Genomic DNA, 20523 nt, shown 5'->3' with positions numbered 1-20523 from the left:
CATTCTATTACAACAATGTTGCATCATATGTGATGAGAGAATTCTCTTCACGGTCTATGGTTGCAATTACATGCAAACTCATGAATACATGCCCAGGCTCGAACTAAGCATCCGATATTCAATCAAAGGGATAAAATCAATGCTACAGTCAATTATAACCTAATTTTTATATAGCCTTCAGTGATTGGCTTACCGGTAGGCCGTGTCACATGGTATGAACTACTGACTGGTAGTGACCTCAATTTGCATACAAGATCACTATTCATTTTCTATTTTCCGTAGGGTACTGTGACAATAGCATAGTTTTACTGATGATTTAATTTGCTTTAAACTTTGGAAAGAGTATGTGTCTGGAAATAATAATAATAATAATAATAATAAAGTGAATTTATAATGCGCCTGTCCTCCGACGAGCTCTAGGTGTGATCAGATGTGTTATAAAACACTTCTTGCCTGGCTTCATTTGTGTACTAGTAGACGTCATATTACACCTCATGCTATTATGTAGCAACTATTCACCCACAAGACTGAAAGCTGTATAACATCCCTTGTGGCTAATAAAATGCATCTACTAGTGGCTTCATAGCTAGGCAGTAAAATTGTACAGTTGAGCAGGCTGTTCTTTCAACAAATAGTGATCTTGGTTGAATCCTTTTAACAGACTAATATCAAGTCAAAATCACACATAACCTACAATATGTATTTATAATATAATATGCTTGTTTTCCTGAGAACTCCAGACACTCACAAATATTATCCATGGCACAATAACCCATTATAAGTCCCAGGGGAATATACAAACCATTGCAGCCTCTGTAAGCACACATGATTAAAGGGAATGCCACTCCACAAAAATCAAATGAAGTCATTTTCATAAACTATGGGTTCTGGAGTCATTTCATGATTTACAAGTCATTGAGAATGACACAGTCCCCGGTATGATTGGGTTTTAAGGAACTGGCAGTTTATGTTGTCATTTTCTTGATATCACTACTCTGATCACACAACAACACTTGTGAACCTAAATCAAAAGACTTAGATATGTTGCGTCTGCTCATTGGACATGGAACATGCCTACTTATGTTACGCCTACTCATGTTGTGTCTCCTCGTTGGACATGGGACATGCCTATTCTTCAAGATGACATGATGGAATAAACCATTCAACAATAAAGGATGGGTTGGGTACGGGGGGGGGGGGGGGGACGACCTGTTCAAGCGTGTCTGAGTTATGGCTTTGGGCATGAAAACTGCGCCAACAAAATGGCTGCCAGGCAGCCATATTGGATCGTATCACAACAACAATGAATATGCACATGTATGTCATAGAACACTGTCCTAATACCAACTTTGAATGAGATCTGTTCAAGCATGTCTGAGTTATGGCTTTGGACAGGGAAAATTTGCTAACAAAATGGCTGCTAGGTGGCCATATTGGATCATATCATGAAACAAATTGACGTGCATATGTATGCCATAGTACGTTGCCCCTGTACCAAGTTTGAAAAAAATTGGTCCAGGCATCTCCAAGAAACGGCTCTGGACGGACAGACAGACAGACGGACGGACGGAACCCAATCCATAAGACTAAAAATCACCTGCAATTACTTGTGATTTCAGGAAAGCAAGTTGAGTTTTTGCCTTTATAGGGTATCTTTGCTAATGTACCCTCTATCCTACCAAGTCCCCAATTATACATCTCTGTGGAATGAGGCACAATCGTGGTTCAAATCTTTTGTAAGACGTTACATTCAGATACAAACACAATCCCATATCTCTGTGTCTTTATAACCAATAATTACAATAATGAAATGATCAAATCATATTTTATTAAATAGCGAAATAGAGGTACATATTGCAACTTCTGTTATTATTCCATATGACACTTGTAAATCATTCATATGTTAAATCCAGCTTACAAATATTATACTGTATTACTATTCCAATATACATTATATGCGTCCTTTAAAATAAAATAAAAACTTTTTCAAAAGCTGCTTTACAAAAGTTAAAATAGGGCAGAAAGCATATCATAATATTGCTGATAGTATAGTAAAATGGATAACAAATTTTCCTTTCTATATATATCACCAATGTTGACCTTTCTTTGACAATTCTCAACCTTGACAAAAATCACAGCACCCCTTTGTGACGCTACAGGGATGGCAAAATTCATGAAACAAATCTACAATAGCTTAGCCTAATTGAGTTAATTTTACTACAAAAGTTATACCATGTATAAGCCAAAAATATGGAGTTTATACCCTGGTCATTCTATGTCATGACAATGCATGTCTGTGTCACTCATTCTGCTGTGTTCAAAATATGAGTCACAACGTTCAAAATTGTCATTACTTCCCCTAATTTTTATTTTGATATTACTGGCAGTGGTATAATTACGCCACTCTCCAATATTTTGCTTCATTCAGCTGGAAAATATTTGTGACCCAAGAGTTTTGTCACTATGAGTTGCTAGACGAATAATGACAAAGCCCACTTTGGTCACTCGTATTTTACTTTTACAAAATATTGGGGAATAACATCTAATTATGCAGTCATTTGCCTGGTCATCCTAACCCAATCACCATACGATATTATAGCAATATAAATGTTTGGTTAAATAAAAGTTCCTCTGGTTTCAATGTTTCTGAAAGAAAACATATCTAAACCAAAACAGTGTATGGACAGGTTATTTGCATCCTTATTTGCATATGACCACCTGATTTGTGTCTTACAGGTCAAAGGTCATTTTTTTGCAAAGCATGTCAAATAGTCATGATGGTTATTCATTATAGTCAGTATTCAGTATTTGAGACGAATCATCTTTGAACACTGTAGTTCTCCTGTCAACATACTTCTTTAAAACTAATACTGAAAAATATAGCAAGGCTTTTTAAAACGTTCTTGAAGCTAAAGAATAACATTGGTTTGTCACATGTTTTTGTTCTTTAAGAGAAAATAAGCACCATGTTGCAAATATGTGTGTATTTTATCACTACATACAGATAACATCTAAATTTGATACATTGTATGGCTAGTATAATTATCCTCTAGTATGTATGCATACAAATAAGGGTATAGTTAGGGGGGATGATAATCTCTGATGACTATAGAAACATGTAAGTCATAGCCTAGAGACTTGGTTATCTTGCTTGACAGCAAGGTTTAGCTAAATATGGTGAATAAAGTGTCAAGCCAGATAACGTCTCTGGGTTTTATACGTTAGCCTAAACTTGGCTAGGATTATACGGCAGTGTTTTTAAGGGTGGTAAGCAGGTGAAATCTACCAGGCTTCCCATGTCATTTTATCAGGGTTCCCTAACAAAATTAGGGTAGATTATATTGGAAACTATGCAAATTTTACCCCTTTCTGTTACCGGGGTTCCCAACCTTGGCAAAAAACACTGTAGAAAGTGATATAGTAATGTTGTTTTCTTCCCTAAGACAGGTTTCAAGTTCACAGTTCCTTGACTTATTTGCACTGATATTGATACAATGTCCTTGACTTTGAAAATAAATGAAGCACTATGCAAAAAAGGTTTATACTGTGCAGCAGCACACACTGCAATGCATATACAGTGTGTCAAAGTTAAATGCGCTATCCTAGACTGTCTGTACTGTTCCTGTAGCGGTCGATGGTGTCATAGGTCCGTTTTCTTGCAGCTGTAAAGCCATGTGCTCTAGTTCTTCCACATTCTGCGATGACCTCTCATATTTATGTTTGACCAGGCTACGGTAGAAATGAAAAGCAAAGATGCAGAACACAATAATGGCAGGTCCAACTATCGCTGTTGCTGCAATAGCAGCGTTAGTGCTGTGACCGTAGAATTTCACCCAACAAATGATAGCAATTTCGAAAATAAACAACATGATGCCGATAACGGTTGAGAACGCCCATGCCATTTCGATGTAACACTGCATATTATTGTGTGGTGACTCATTGACGGCTGTGATGCTGTGTACATTGCTGACTGCTTCGATATGTGGTAGAATACAGGTGCTGATGAGGAGTGCAAAAAGATGTACAACAACCAGCACTGTGGTACAGACACTGAAGAGCACCAACAAACCATCGGGTATTGGATATTCATAGTCTAGCTGTACTTCAACCATTGCAACCTGTCAACAGAGCAAAATTAGCATTTTGTTAACAACAATGAACACTGTGACCTAGTCTGTATTCAGACGCAGATTATATTTTGTCGTATTCCTAAAAAACCTTCTGAAATATGTTTTATTTAAATACTAATTGTGTGCAAAAACATAACCTACAACACACAATGTAATAGTAGTCAGTATGTACATGCACAATGCACGTACAGAATGCGCACTACTCATTGACGATTCAAACACATAAAATATAATCTAGCATCTGTACTATCTCCTCAAATACCCCCTTGTGGTTAACCAGGCATCTGAGTTCAACTTTGCATAAACGAGGGCACTCATGAATATTCATAGAAATGAAAGTCCGGTGGATTAGAACAGTCATCTTGACTTCACAGAATGTCCAACACACACCATGTTATGTTTAATTCTATTAATTTCAGCGACAAAAGTATTAAAGATAAATTACGAAAAAAGTCAAGACAACTGTTGACAGTCTAGCTGTGAGCCATAAAATGACATTTACCAAATGATAGTACTTTGAAAATATATTTAAATACCGTTTCTCAAAATTTTCTTCATTCAGCCAAAGGAAACAAAATTGACGTGAATGGCTTTGAAGCTATGAGTTGAAGACAATGTGAGTTGTGACAAAAACCTTTGTGTCACAAATATTTTCTGGCTGACCAAAGAAATATATTGCTGAGCAATATACTCATACACGTGCACACATGCCAAACTTTAGGTAAATTCGAAAATAAGTGGAAGTATTGAATGTTTCAAATCATATTTTGAGCATCACAGAACAAATAATGAAGAACCAAGTGATAATAAAGCCATATTTTCTGTTGGAATACATATGATTTGGCATATGCATTGTATATTAACATATATTAAAGTGAAATACCACTGCAGGAAATAAAGGTATTTTCATAAACTTAAGGTTCTGGAGAGTCATTTCATAATTTCACATCACATGATTTTTACTTGGTTGACAAGTCACACCAAATTGAAACTCTTTTTCACCACTATGGTTCTTTCAGTGATACACCATTGCATCATGGGTCTTTGCAGATGTGATTAATCATTAGATGCATATTGAATATTCATAAGAGCTCATTTCCTTCACATAAATATTCATGAATATTTAATATTTATTTCCTGGGGTGGCAATCTTATTTTTTCTATGGCTGCTAGTGCTATCAAAGGACAATACAGAACATCTTTTCATGAAATTTTCATGATGGATTGTAAAAATGGTTGACCTGAACAAGTTCTACATTACAGTTTTCTTGTTATGCATAGTATTAGCAATTCAGTGGACAAAAGCTCCTGAATTCTGTTTAATTCATCAATGTTTCATATCAAAAGTATAAATGTAAAAAATGGTTCAAAAATCATGCTCCCTACTAGATTTTCCTTTCTCTGCCTATACCAAGAAAATGCTTTGTAAAAATATTGCTTAGTTATTTTGATAAATGTATGTACAATAACAAACTTTTTACACACTTTTCAGCATTTTGCACTGAATTGAACTACAAACATAGACTTAGTATGTGTTGTTTCACATTGATTTTCCGTACACGAAGCCATGATAAAACTGTTTTGTAAATTAAAAATCCAAAATAAATACCAAATCCTCATCCATATGGCCACTTTAACTGATATATATCATCAATAAATTAGTTACACTTTGTACATGTATTGATATGGGTAGACAGTCACCATAACTTAACTATAAACACACTTTATGGCATAAATTTGATGAGATTATACCAATTTACAAATGTACATTGCTACATACTTGAACCATGTCTCAAGTAATGTTTTACTTTGGTAGTCCTCGTGGGCTAACAGTTTCAGAAATTGGTAGCCCAAGGATTGTGACCTGTAGTCCGATATTCCTGAACTGAAAACAGATATTCCTGTATTGGGAATATGTGAAATACTTCCATGTTTGTAAATCTTCCATCCTCATCGCATAATCAGTGGTAGCCTGAGTGGGCTACCAGCTGCATACTATGGTAGCCCCATAACCAGAATTGGTAGTCTGTGGGCATGGGAACCACTAGAGGGCGTTGTTTAAAATAACATCAATCTATTACACTTTGTAGACATATTGACAAGGGGGATCAACTGCCACACTGAACTCAACATACTTCATGGCATATCACAGAAATTGAAGAGACTACACAATTATGCAGAATGCGCATTGCTTCGTACTTGAACCACTAGAGGGCACTGTTTATTTGCAGCATAATTATTAGTGTTTGCATTTGTTGATCTTTCTTTATAACGACCGATTTAATTGAATTAGTTTGAAACCACCTCGTGGGGGATGGTTTCAAACTAATTCAAAGTAAATCAGTTTTAAAATTGGTTTCATTGATTAAAATCCATTGCCCAGTTTTCTCATGAGGACAGAAACCAGTATTGAACAGACTGAATAGAACTGATTAAGTTCGAATTGGTTTCAAATTGAATCAGGTGGGAACAGGGTCTGTACATGTAGATCATTCTGACACAGAGCAAAAAAAGAACCAATACAAGTAAATCAGAAAACTTGCACACTAAATGAAAGTCAGAACAGAAGAGTTTATGTGTTCCAGTGTTGCCAGACTTCAATGCAAAAACACTACATGTACATGTACTTCTCCTGAAATAACCTTGTAGTAACTAGAAGTAGTTTCCTGTCTTTTGTGTGGTGAGTGAGATTTTTCTATCTTTTTGGGTTATAGAATCAATTTATAATTGAGTATTCTATACCAATGTTTACTCCTGACAAATTAGTTTATACTGTTAGCCAGAATATGACAGAACCCCATAGCATGTGAAATCAAATGTGCTGTACTTGGGGTATTTTCGTGAGATTTCTGTGGCTGTACTTTCTTCAGCATAGCAAGAACTGCAGAAAACACTGCAAACATGAGTGCAAATATCCCTTAGTACCCACACTGGCACTCACATGGTATAGGGTGGTGTTATTAATATCAAATTATTATTACATATATAATTATTTATCCAAAACATCAAATTCCCATAAAATTTTACTATTCGATCACATGATTTTCTGGATTGTACCTACTGTTACATAGTATGTATCATGAGCATGCAGGTACAAGTGCAGTAATGTCTTTTGCATTGCACTGCAGTGCAAACACCACAAGTATGTACACACATTATTTCAAGTTATCACTGGTACATAAAATGTACTTGAAACCATAGACACCACTGCCTATGCTGAAATCTTATTCCTTTTCATGCAAGTTCCTACACTGAAAGATTAGTTGCTGTGGGTGCTGCCTTGTTTGCTACACATGTTGATAAAGGGAATGAATGATTAAGAGAATGCTCGCTACAATGAACCTATCAATCTTTAGAATCAAGTTCCATATTTTCATAAAATTATGTCATCATCAAATACACACAACATTCATTATAACAGCAAATTTACACCACGATATGAGATGATCTCGTGTAACTAAGAGTCAAAGTAATATATTAGATAGATCATGGCTACTAATCAATCAAACTCATCAAAGGTTATCAGAGATCATGAATAACCTTTCAAATCTCATTACCTAGATCATTAAGTTATTGGATTAGTGGTTGCCTATATAGATCATCTAGCCAGCCATGTATGGGCTAACACTACTGCACACTGCATTAGTGGTTGCCTCCATAGACCTAGCCAGGCATGTATGCCCTAATGCTACTGCACACTGCATTAGTAGTTGCCTCCATAGATCTACCCAGGCATGTATGTCCTAACACTACTGCACACTGCATTAGTGGTTGCCTCCATAGATCTAGCCAGGCATGTATGCCCCAATGCTACTGCACACTGTCTGCATTAATGGTTGCCTCCATAGATCTAGCCAGGCATGTATGTCCTAACGCTACTGCACACTGCATTAGTGGTTGCCTCCATAGATCTACCCAGGCATGTATGTCCTAACACTACTGCACACTGCATTAGTGGTTGCCTCCATAGATCTACCTAGGCATGTATGCCCTAACGCTACTGCACACTGCATTAGTGGTTGCCTCCACAGATCTAGCCAGGCATGTATGCCCTAACGCTACTGCACACTGCATTAGTGGTTGCCTCCATAGATCTAGCCAGGCATGTATGCCCTAATGCTACTGCACACTGCATTAGTGGTTGCCTCCATAGATCTAGCCAGGCATGTATGCCCTAACGCTACTGCACACTGCATTAATGGTTGCCTCCACAGATCTAGCCAGGCATGTATGCCCTAACGCTACTGCACACTGCATTAGTGGTTGCCTCCATAGATCTACCCAGGCATGTACAAAATGTATGTCCTAACACTACTGCACACTGCATTAGTGGTTGCCTCCATAGATCTAGCCAGGCATGTATGCCCTAACGCTACTGCACACTGCATTAGTGGTTGCCTCCATAGATCTACCCAGGCATGTATGTCCTAACACTACTGCACACTGCATTAGTGGTTGCCTCCATAGATCTAGCCAGGCATGTATGCCCTAACGCTACTGCATACTGCATTAGTGGTTGCCTCCATAGATCTACCCAGGCATGTATGCCCTAACATCTTTACACACTGCATCAGTGGTTGCCTCCATAGATCTACCCAGGCATGTATGTCCTAACACTACTGCACACTGCATTAATGGTTGCCTCCATAGATTTAGCCAGGCATGTATGCCCTAACACCTCTACACACTGCATCAGTGGTTGCCTCCATAGATCTACCCAGGCATGTATGCCCAATAAACACTACTTTTTATTCGTAGAAATTTGCCAAGATGTTGATAGGCAGAAGTTTGGTGTTGTTGATCTTTTGTATCTCTGTTGATATGCATTTGGATTAAAAATTATTTTGGTCACCAAGATAAAGAAATAAATTACCATTATTATTATATTTTCAATTTCTTTTTTTTTAAATATTTTTTTTTTTAATTTTACATACGACAAATACACAACAGATAAGGAAAATGCCAAGATAGAGAAAAGCAATAACAGAATCCTACATCTCAAAATATTCTACAACCCCCCCCCCCCCCCTTTCTAAAATGTAAGTCCCTCCTGTCTTTTGAAATAGCAATTTTTTCCTCAATCTTGTATGTATATTTCAGATATGTCTTGAAAACTTCAATGCGTGGGATTGTATTAATGTATTTGCATTTGAAAATAAAACTTCTTCTTTTTCCCATTTATCTGATTCTAGACTTGTAAATGGACTGGTTCACTGACACCCTGTCAAATCCTAGTTTTAAATACCGTCTTTCACATTTTTAGATGATGTTGATTGTAAGAAGAATATCATCCAACAATTAAAGATACAGTGGTTTGTCATTTCTTGTGAAATATTGTCGACCACACAGAGGTAACTATTCGTTGACCTGTGACTGCGATGCCCAGGGCTTCATGAAAACATGGAGCGTCAGTCACACGTCAACGAATGGTTATCTCTATTATGGTCGATGAGGGCGCACAGTACAAGGTTATTCAAGTACGGTCATGTAGTATGTTATGTAGATGGTATCGGTACATACAAAATAATTCCTTTAGCGTTAATTTTAGTAAAGCGAAGCTCTGAGGACTGTGGGAGAGTGTAAACCACAAGTAATTAAACTATTTATGCATGGCGAAATTACAATATATATGGGGAGTGACATACTGGATATGACAGACTTGACCTAGTGATTACTTGTGTTTACCCAATTTCTTTACAAATCACTTCCTGTGTGTACAATCACAAATATTGTCCACATTTTCGATTTTCGCAATCAGTATTACAAACAGACACTTTGCCTCTGTTACAACACATTGTTTTTTCAAGTAGAAAAACATAGTAAAGTTATTTTATATACCAAAAATCCAAAGTAACTACCCTTTCCTCATCGTATTAATCACTTTAAAATACCAACTCTTTTCATCTCATTCAAGTGTTTATTCATTCTGTACAATGAATCATGGGAACTTAAGTGAAGCTCTCAGAAAGGAAGAACTGGTTAGGAACTGATTAGGAACTGATTTAATAAATGATTTAGTCTAGTTCCTATACGATATAGTTATGATTTACATTTCCACTTAGTTAGAGACCACATTGTTGACATCCAGACTAATTAATGATGGTCTATACATAATCCTGGACTTAATTGTCTTTCTTGAACTCAAATTTAAAGTATGTATACATCATGTGTGAAATCCAACGGCATTATAATCTACTTGTGCCATATATTACAGTTGGGATAATACTAGTTTATGAAAATGTCTCTATTTCCTGGAGTGGCAAATCCCTCGTTAGTTACAGTTTACACCTCTACGCACATTAGAGACCACGTTTGCATCCAGACTACATTGTACCTTTGCCCATGAAGCCGGCTTACATGCAACTCTAGATCTGCTATAAGTGTATTACTATGCAGGGATACTTTTGACACACCTATAATGACATGTATACATAACTGTCCTTTCCATCTCTCAGTTCCTGGTACTGCTGGGTATATAAACAAATAGTAGGTGAACTCGGGGTCAAATCAACCTAAGCTATGTACATGTAGTTAGACTGAAAGATCCAGTCGTTGTTTCCATTCATGTACTAAGCTTCAACCCTTAGTGGAAACAAGACTGGATCTTTCAGTCTATCATGTAATCATCTGCCATACAAATCTATATGTCTGCCCATTTAAGTCATACTAGCTGTCCCTGGAACTTTGTTTTGGAAACTTACTGTAATGTGACACATATATTTTGTACTGTACAGTACTGAATCACCCATGTGCTCACTATAAATTTTGTTGTTGTGGGGTCAAAAAGATAAATATAGGATGTTCTTGTGAGTCACTAGTATTCACTGCATAGTAAGGCATATGGGTACATCCCCAGGGGTGGGGAATATTAGTGGCCAGCTCTGGTAGAGGTGTGTAGCCAATACTGCCAACTCCAGATCCCATTTAGACACATTTTGACCAAAAAATAAATATCCCATTATATACAATACATGTTTAAGAAGACCATGTTTTTAGACCAAAGTACATTTACAGCATAGAGGATTGCATAGTTTTCACAATTGTATTTTAGGGGCAATTAATTAAAATGGCACAGTTCTGATTTTCTATTTGGGGATTTTAGACCAAGTAATATCAAATCTAATGTAGAGTGGACCCCATTTATAATGATTTTAGACTCTTCAGCTCAAAAAGATCCAACCCCCCCTGCATTTTAGACCAAAGATCTACAAAACACACCCAAAGGGCAGCACATACCCAGGTATATGTATATAGTCAAATAGGGGAATAACCAACTGGGGGAACATCAAACTGTGGTATTCCGTATGGCAAGGAATTTGCTGTGTGTGAATGCCACGTCAAATTTGCTTAGCAGACATACTGTAACCAACCAATCAACAAACAATCTTAACTAACTAACTAACTAACTAACAAACACACACACACATGACAGTAGTATAATGACTAGAGATATTATACTATATTACAGAGTAAGGAATGAATATGCTATGGATGGGTAGAATTTTAATTAAACATGCAACTGGCGGCGCCTGGGACCATTTTTGCATATGACTGACTGTATGTTTGGAGGTGGAGAACTTGTGATGACTCACTGGCAAGTAATCATCAAAATATAAACATGCCCTATATCTGGGTTTTTCACATGCAAATGCCGCATATTTGAATAATCCTGAATGACACACAATCTAAGCAGCTGTTTGCAGGGGAATTTGTCTCATTTGGAGAGGTTTTTTCATTCTATGAAATAAACAGACTGATTTTCAACTAATTTTTGTATCAAGTTACTATCCTACGACATTCACAAACAATTTGTACATGATACATGACCTGTGTGTTTCTCGAAGCACAGAAAAAATGCTGAAAACTAGACCCAGAAGCTAGTGCTCTGTACAGCAGTTTGAATTTCCCGCATTTGCATAGATTAGCCATAATCCTCTTTATATAGGGCAGTTCTGTCTTTAAACAAATAAAAAAATGTTTGTTTCCGATAACATGACTTCAGAAAATAAGGAAGGTACATGTAGGTTGGAATTTTACTTATTTAAAATTGCTGTAAATTTTTTAAAAAATTACTTCGACCCCAAGATAACATACTTGTCGGTCACAATACTTCTGTGACAGTTTGATGAGGTTTAAAAGAAATAAATGAAGATAATTATATATGTGAAGTAGACGAACATGTTATGCAGACTGTACTGTTATAGTCTAAAAAGACCTGGTTTCTCTCTGGAATATGACTTTTACAAAGGTGACCACAGGTGAGGCAAAGGCATGACGGTGTACATGGAAATAGAAGTAAATAGTTCAAATATACCCTTTTGCATGCAAAAAAAAAAATGTTTAGGGTTGGGGGCTTAAACTAGGGTTGGTTGGGTTATCAGAAACACACAATTTATTTTGTATTTGGTCTTACTACTAGAAATGAAACCTACTGTACTGAAACATACTCCACAGGTTTTCAAGACTGAAAAATGTGTAACAGATGGTAAAATTGGCAAATCTCTGCGCACATGTATACATTGAGTTGTATATTGTGCTGTGTGTAAAACTATAAATAATTGAATAGTTCTGCAGTTCATTTTCTACCGGCAATTCTCAGGAATATTCTAAATTATGTTCTGAGATTAATAAAATTGCTTGATCAATAATTTATTGTATATTCTTTATAGTATATACTATGATCAATAATTTACAATTAATTCTAGAAACTACCATCTTATTTGAAACTATCCAACTAAACTACAATCCAATACTTTCTCATAGTATCAATTAAAGTACCTGGAAAGTGATGTTCCAGCTTCCTTCCAAATGTCATGGTGTCCCCAAAATAAGGGAAGATGTGCTGTTTACTATGATTATCACAGACACTTCAACTTCACATTATTATCATTTTATCAATTTAGCCAGTCAATTCAATTGACATTTATTTCCCACAAAAGAGATAAACATACAAATAACAAGTAAACATTAACATTCAAAAAAGAAAACAGTTTAAAGTTGAGACTAGAAAATAGTTTTTGAGAAAACTAATCGAGCCAAGCCACTTGATTTCAAGAGTGTCAATTACAGATCAAATCCCTGAAACTGTGACGACTGCAGTTGTTCAATTAAATAACGCTACTTACAAAATAAAACAGCATATGTCAGAATTTGAGACTTGCCTTTGAAATTATACTTACATAACTATGGAAACAGTTTTCTTTTGATCATCAGATGTCATGGCTACGACATGCCTTTGTAGATGGGATGATAATCATTCAATCAGCAAATGAACACTACACACTGTGTCTAGCATGGATCAGCATGTGGATAACATTTTTAAAAAGCAATGTACAGTTGTGCTACAACGCCATTGGCACTAGTTTTTTTTAGATTATCAGATGTCATGGCTACAGCAAGCCTTTGTAGATAGGATGACCTTTATGTAAAATAGTTTGTTATTGTAACAGCCCACATAGTTAGTAGCACATTCCATGGCATTGTTGTTATTTTTCATGTTACTATATTTACTACAGTATTTTTTTGTGTATTATTAGGCTTTAGATTATTTATCATTTTACATAATTTGAATCAATAAATAAGACTACACCTTACATGGGTTGTCGGTGACCAAGCAGTTAGTTTGTGCGTCTTGTACAATTGGAGTCTGGGTTCGAACCCAGCTGGTGCTGGCTGGGTTTGATGAAAAATTAACTACATCATGTAGGTCTGTATGTAAAAAGGGTGATGTTCAGTTTGACCCTGACAAACAACGCAGGTTTCTGCTGGATACTCCGCTTTCTTCCCGCTTTTTTAACACTAGGGCACTAGGACACTAATAAGTGGCAACCATTTCACAAATTTTCAAATTGATTTGGATTATTATTATGCATATATACTATAGGAAATGAAATTCTTTATTAATTATTGGCCACCACCTTCCAATCTCTCATGTCTTGTGGGGTTATCGTACAGGGATATGTTACACAATCATTTTTCTTAGGTTGTTTAATTTTTCTAAAATTGTTTACATATTTTACACAAAACATGATGGTTCATTACAACCAGTAGGCATTCATGATTAGTAAAGATCAGCTCCTGTATTTAATAATTCGTGTAGTGTTGCACCCAGACTGAGTTTTTGTGTCATTTGACACACATTTTCTGTGCCTGACCCATTTTTTTCCAGAAGTGACGTGTCACATACGACCACTCTGAAACATGTTCTAATACAAAAATTGCACAATTCTGTGACTAATCATTGTGAAAAGCTGCATACTAAATTTTATAAAAAATGGAGACTTTGTATAAAGTGCATTCTTTTGAAAGCGCAAGACTTTGTGATGTTACTCACACTTACCACAATATGGTCTCTCCCTGTATTCAAATAGTGAACACATGGTCTCTCCCTGTATTCAAATAGTGAATTCAATATGATTCTTATCTGTACAAAGTAATGTTAGATGTGAATAAATTTCATCCTGAGATTGTTGTCTATATTTGATGTAATAATAATTTGTGTGATGTGTGATGTCCCACAAAAAATTTGTGATGACCAGGAAAAATGGAAATCATGGGATGCCATGTCCCACATTTTGAAAATACTAGGTATAACACTGATTCTTGTCTTGGTAACTTTAAAATGCTGTTATCATAAATTACAATTTTGAATTGAATCCTGGTATCATTTCTTACTGCAATCCAATATTGTGTGAACATTGTGTGCAGTTAAATTTCAAAGTCAAGATGCACACTATGCATGCTAAAATGAAATTCTATTTCGACCCCTGAAGTTGATACATAAATGTTATATGTATATACTTGTATATATATCTTATTCCTATAAAATAATAAAAAATTGTCAGTAGCATGAACATTTCATTATGGTTGCGTCAACATTTACATGAATATGATGAATCAATGTTGTTACAAAAACTAATATTCTGATTCTTAAGACTTCAGGCAATTTCAAAACTTTGGTCAAAGAAGGACTTTTATAACTAGTTGACAATAAGATTGGTTGATATGTTGTTGTTATTGTCATTTACATATACCATCATAGTTGACAGCATGATAACGTGGTGATCAAACATCTTACTCATTACTAATTTGGCAGTCAATGACCAGGAAATTTTCATAATAAGTAAAATCATGTTTGGTGCTAGTGACTTGACCCCAGTGTTTATGGAGTATTGGTTTCGACTACACTGTGATTTCTTGTAACAATAGAAATTGAAATTGTTGATGAGCATACATGTAACATTGTATTCCTTTGTTATACAAATTTTCAATAATTCTATTGCCTGGGAAAACACAGCAAATATATATTTTTTTGTAATGGTACATAATGGTATGGGAGAGCAACCAAAGAAAATGGAATCTTCCAGCACTAGCTGCTACTACTAAGGTACTACAACAAACACAATAATTAGACACTGTACATGTCAATTAGGCCAAAAAGAAGAATTGTTTCTGGTCAGTGCACGCACCACTTAAAAACACCGCATCGGTCTTTTTATTGTGTTTGTCCAGCCCATGCAGTCTGCATATCTGGAGGGAAACACAAAAATAACTTTCCCAACTTCAGTGAAGCCAACTGCAGAGCCATTCATGAGCAAGCAAATGACATCTGCCCCTACATACACACTTGCTTTAAAGTACTAATAAATGAAAAGGACAGTAACTGCCACAAATAACTATTGAGTGACAGGTGAGTTGTTGAGAACACCCCCCCCCCCCCCTCCAAAAAAAAATCCAAAAAAAATAAAACAAACAAAAAAACCAACAACAACAACAACAAAACAAAACATGTCGCACCATTTTACTAGACAAACTGTTCTGTCCAGAAATATATATATATATATATATATATATATTTTTTTTTTTTTTTTTTTTTTTTTTGGGGGGGGGGGGTCTTTACAGGCCGATTTCATTTACATATAGTATATGCTGAAATTGTGATTCATTTGGGTGTTGATGTTTTGGTAGGACCCCAAAAATTCAGTTTGATTTAATATATTGTGCATACATTTACATGTTGGTGTATTGCTACAGAACTGTGTTCATCCATAGGTGATTCAATACTGTGCAGGGTGTATGATTTACAGTTATTATATCTAACACAACAGTTTCCAAAAACATTCCAGCTGCATCTAGTGCAGCTTTAAATCATGCCTGTGGCACTTTGTTTACTGTAGTACACTGTAAAAATATGCATGGGTAACTGTTGACAGTTTAATATTTCCTGCCTTGCCCAGGGCCTTGCATGTAGAGACTAACTTGTTGTTGGCTTTCAAATCTAGCGATCTGATCCTCCATGACTTGAAAATCAAAAGACAAGTCTCAAGGCTACTTCCAAGTTCCGGCCCAACTGGTGACAGTTTCCTTGAAATAACAGACACATGTCTCAGATTCAGTACTATCAACATAATTAACCTAATAAATACAATACCAGTAGGGCTAATCTGTATTACATTTTCTAATAGCATTTATAGAAGTCCACAGATCAAATTATCTATTAGTTTCAGGAAACAGTTTAAAACCAGTTAGTTGCATAATTAGTCTCTTTGAATGATAAAATTTGAATTAAAGCAACTGAGAAAATACAGTCATATGTTGAGCAACAGACTAATAAAACTAAAAGCTTTACTTCCCCATTATAACGGTTGTATTGACTATGGATCTATAACGTATACATCCTTATTAAAAGATCAATGATTTCAGTTATTAGAAATTAAAATCACTATTTATAACTCTTAAAAACATCAATTTCTATTGTACTATCTGGTGTTGGCAACATGTTTCAATGTTTTGCTGCACTTACAGAAAATGCTCTGTATGCTATGGGTTCAAGAGAGATTTTTCACCAACGACAATCAACCATCAGTCTGAGTTTTGAATTTTGCCAAAAAGTAGACTGCTTCAGTGTGGTACACCTTATGGTATCCTACTGGCAGTGAATAACCCTTGAACCAATGTGATGTGACTTTACACTGCCTTTCAAATGAGTGTTTTATATTAAATACTCAGTTGTCATCATCAGAATATTTCTTCTACAAGCTTCCATATGGATGAGGATTTGGTAGTTATTTTGGATTTTTAATATATACATGTAAAACTATTTTGTCACTGCTTCCTACTTCAACTATCAGTATGAAACAACATTGACAAAATCTACGTTTTTAACTCAATACGCTGCAAAAAGCTAAAAAAAACTGTGTAAAAAGTTATTGTATGTACATGTACAATAACAATATTGTTTACACATTTATTATGCTTTTGCAATTCATTAAGTTACAAACAAAGACTTGGCATATGTTGCTTCACATTGATTTTTTTTCAAGTAGGTAGTCATGATAACATTTTACCAAAATAAAAAATTTAATCCTCATCCATATGGCCACTTTGATTGAGGATGATGCAATATATAAATAAGTAGATGTACATAGTTTAAAAAATGAAGACCAACACCAAAACTGCTCTAACTTTTTGTATATAGCAGTCTTGTAGAATGATGCACTCTGGTGTAGTACTTTGTAAAGTGTAACTTATTGGGTTCTGAAATGACCTCATGACCTCACTTGGGTGATTAACATTGAAAAATAGAGCTATCAGGATTACTCTGAAGCTGCACGGGCAATAACTGTCACTAAATAGTTTTGTAGTGTTCTAACTTCTACTTGCTTTAGAGTTAAATTTGATGTGATATCTTTGCATGTTGCAAGATCACAATGAATTTATCTATATGGCGGAGTCTGACACTTGTGAGTGTTCTACAGTTGCCGTTAAATTGTACAACTTGAGAGTTTGTGAGGCACCACAGCATTTACGATTCCTATGTTTATGTATTAGTCCATTGCAGTCCTAGTTTATCACAGAGAAAGGCCTGAGGTACAAATATAGGTCTGTCGAAAATGTAAAGTGTTAGTCAGTAACACTTGTCTAGTGGAGACTCTGACGAGCCTCACCTGGGTTATGGTTGCTATGGTTATGACATGTATTCAAAATTTGAAAACAATCACTCCACTTGTCACACAATATTCGATACAATGCTAAAAATGAATATTTTCTTAACAAAAGCTAAATATTGTAATTGATCTGTCAATATGATGCGCTAGATTTAGGAAATGAAGACACATTTTTGTAACTGAATGCTGGTTGGATGGAGTCGAGTGGCCACTAATTTGGTAACCTGGAATTTAACCCCTGTTTGACAACTTTTTGCTTACTCCTAAAAAATCACTAAAGAAGATGGGAAACAAATGTACTATGAATGTATTCAAATTGGTACTCAATTTTTGAGGACAGTTTTTCATGATTTAGCTCCACTTGTTACAACATTGTAATATAAGTTATAACTTGCCAAGTTATATGAAAAACAACTTTTAAGTAAAGTCAAGACCATTCTAGGCAATAATCACCACCCCTTCACCAAGAATTTGAAGTTTTATCATCCTGTTGGTGCCATACAGTTCCAATGACAAAAACCAACAGAGCTAAATGTTCATTCATTCCAAAAGTAATTTCCTTACTACACCGTGTCAGGGGTAATTGGTGGCATTCATTCATTGTGTATCTGCCTTTATTTTAATTTGCGATCGTCTTTGATTTTTGAACTGTATTTATTGTACACATTTTAATGTATATTGTGACATTGTTTTGGATATTTTTTCATGTGTGGTTTTTATTCTCTATTGTCGCACAAACAACTGCCCATGTTGGGACAAGAAAGATATATTGTATTGTACACTGCATTGTAATTGCTTGTGTATATCTTGTGATTTATCTTATCTACCAAACTGAATGTTTTGTTAACTTATATGACATACCATGCACAAGCCAAGTTATTGTTTTGGAACAGAAAATATGGATTATATACACTGGTCATTCTATTTTACGGCAACCTGTGTCAATGTCACTGGTTCTGTGGTGCTAAAAATCTGAGTCAAAAACATTTCAAATCACCTTCATTTTTCCCAATTGTTTATAAATTATGCTTCGGGAGGTATGATTATACAAAATGTATTATTCCACCACATTGTTCTTCCTGCAGCTGGAAAATACTTGTGACCTAAGGTTTTGTCAGTACTCGTCTAGTGACTCACAGTGACAAGGCCCCTTAGGTCACTGATATTTTCCTTGGCTGACCTAAGAATAATATTGGGGAATAATATCTTATTGTAGTTATTAGTGAAATATCATCAGCTGTAATAAAAAAAAAGTAAATTATTATCTTCTTGCCCACTTACTTTGCATGATTTTATGCTGCTTGAAGCTGTTGATTTAGATTAAATCTTTTTGAAAAATATTTAAATTAATTTGTTCCAAGGTGTACGAGATTACATAATATATGAACAGTGACACAGGTATTACATTACATGACATTTACTGAATATTACACAGGAGCGTTCAGGAAATTCAATAGATCAATGAGCTGAACATTGAGAGGTACCTGACTTCAGCTCTTAAAAAACTGGTACAACAAGTGCACACGTACAGTTACTACCTACTAGTACCATGGAAGTGGGTTATACTTCCATGCTAGTACCAACTACCTACGTACTACGTGCATATTGTAAAATTTGTACCAGCATAGCGCAGAATTCCAAACTGTGGTTCCACATCTAAAATATAATAAAATACAAACTAAGCTGTTGTGTTGTTATTTGATATATAAACACCGACAGCTAATTTATAATTGCCATCTGGAGACACGATGACCCTATGGACCACTGCATTGAAACTACCGACGTACCATAACACTACACATTCCGTAATATTTACATGTTCTATGCTGTACAAGTTATTGACAACTTACCATTGCAAAACCAGACATAAGCGCCGATGTTCTGCTCGATGCTTTGAGTTTAGCACGACTCAAATACAGTCGTCTCCACGACAAGGCTTGCACATTATGTTGGTTTGACATCTCACTTACGTAGTTCCGATACACCCATTCAGAATATGATAAACCGACCCCTCCTCCAACTCCTGGAATACCTCCTCTCGCTGCAGTCTGACTGCTGCGGCTGAGCGACTGAATTTTGGATGTTTGCGTTGTCTACTTAAGTACTATAAAATTCGGAGAGGTTGCTTTTCACCCAGAAGCAAATAGATGCTAATGCTATTCAACCAAATTTTGTATACTATGGCTCATCATTTTTCATCGAAAATCTTCCACTTTTAGGCGTTCGGCGGCTTAAACTATAGACTACCTACGTTCACTTTCGGTAGGGAAAGTTGAACTAATATTATTGACTACCTAGGTTGGTATTATTATAGATGGATACAATTTGAAGCTATACAAGAAAAAACTAACACGACATCTTAGTTGAAAATTGGTTAAGAATTACAAATATTTACCTTTTTTGGATTATTTGCATCAGTTTAGAGGCCGTGACACATTTTAGAAATA

At 35.6% G+C, this 20523-nt stretch overlaps 1 protein-coding gene across 1 annotated transcript; it reads right to left on the bottom strand.

Annotated features, from left to right (window-relative positions):
• Positions 1-1914: 1914 nt before the first annotated feature.
• Positions 1915-20337, bottom strand: LOC144448852 (protein orai-2-like). Its single transcript, XM_078139162.1, has 2 exons — positions 19927-20337; positions 1915-4118 (listed from the first exon to the last, which is right to left on the bottom strand). Exons 1-2 carry the CDS (start codon positions 20035-20037, stop codon positions 3603-3605), a joined length of 627 nt encoding a protein of 208 aa, XP_077995288.1. The 5' UTR covers positions 20038-20337; the 3' UTR covers positions 1915-3602.
• Positions 20338-20523: the final 186 nt, after the last annotated feature.

Source organism: Glandiceps talaboti, chromosome 18, assembly GCF_964340395.1.
Source record: "Glandiceps talaboti chromosome 18, keGlaTala1.1, whole genome shotgun sequence".
Lineage (NCBI taxonomy): Eukaryota > Metazoa > Hemichordata > Enteropneusta > Spengelidae > Glandiceps > Glandiceps talaboti.
The sequence above is the reverse complement of the archived record's forward strand: the minus strand, read 5'-3'. Positions and strand labels throughout refer to the sequence as shown.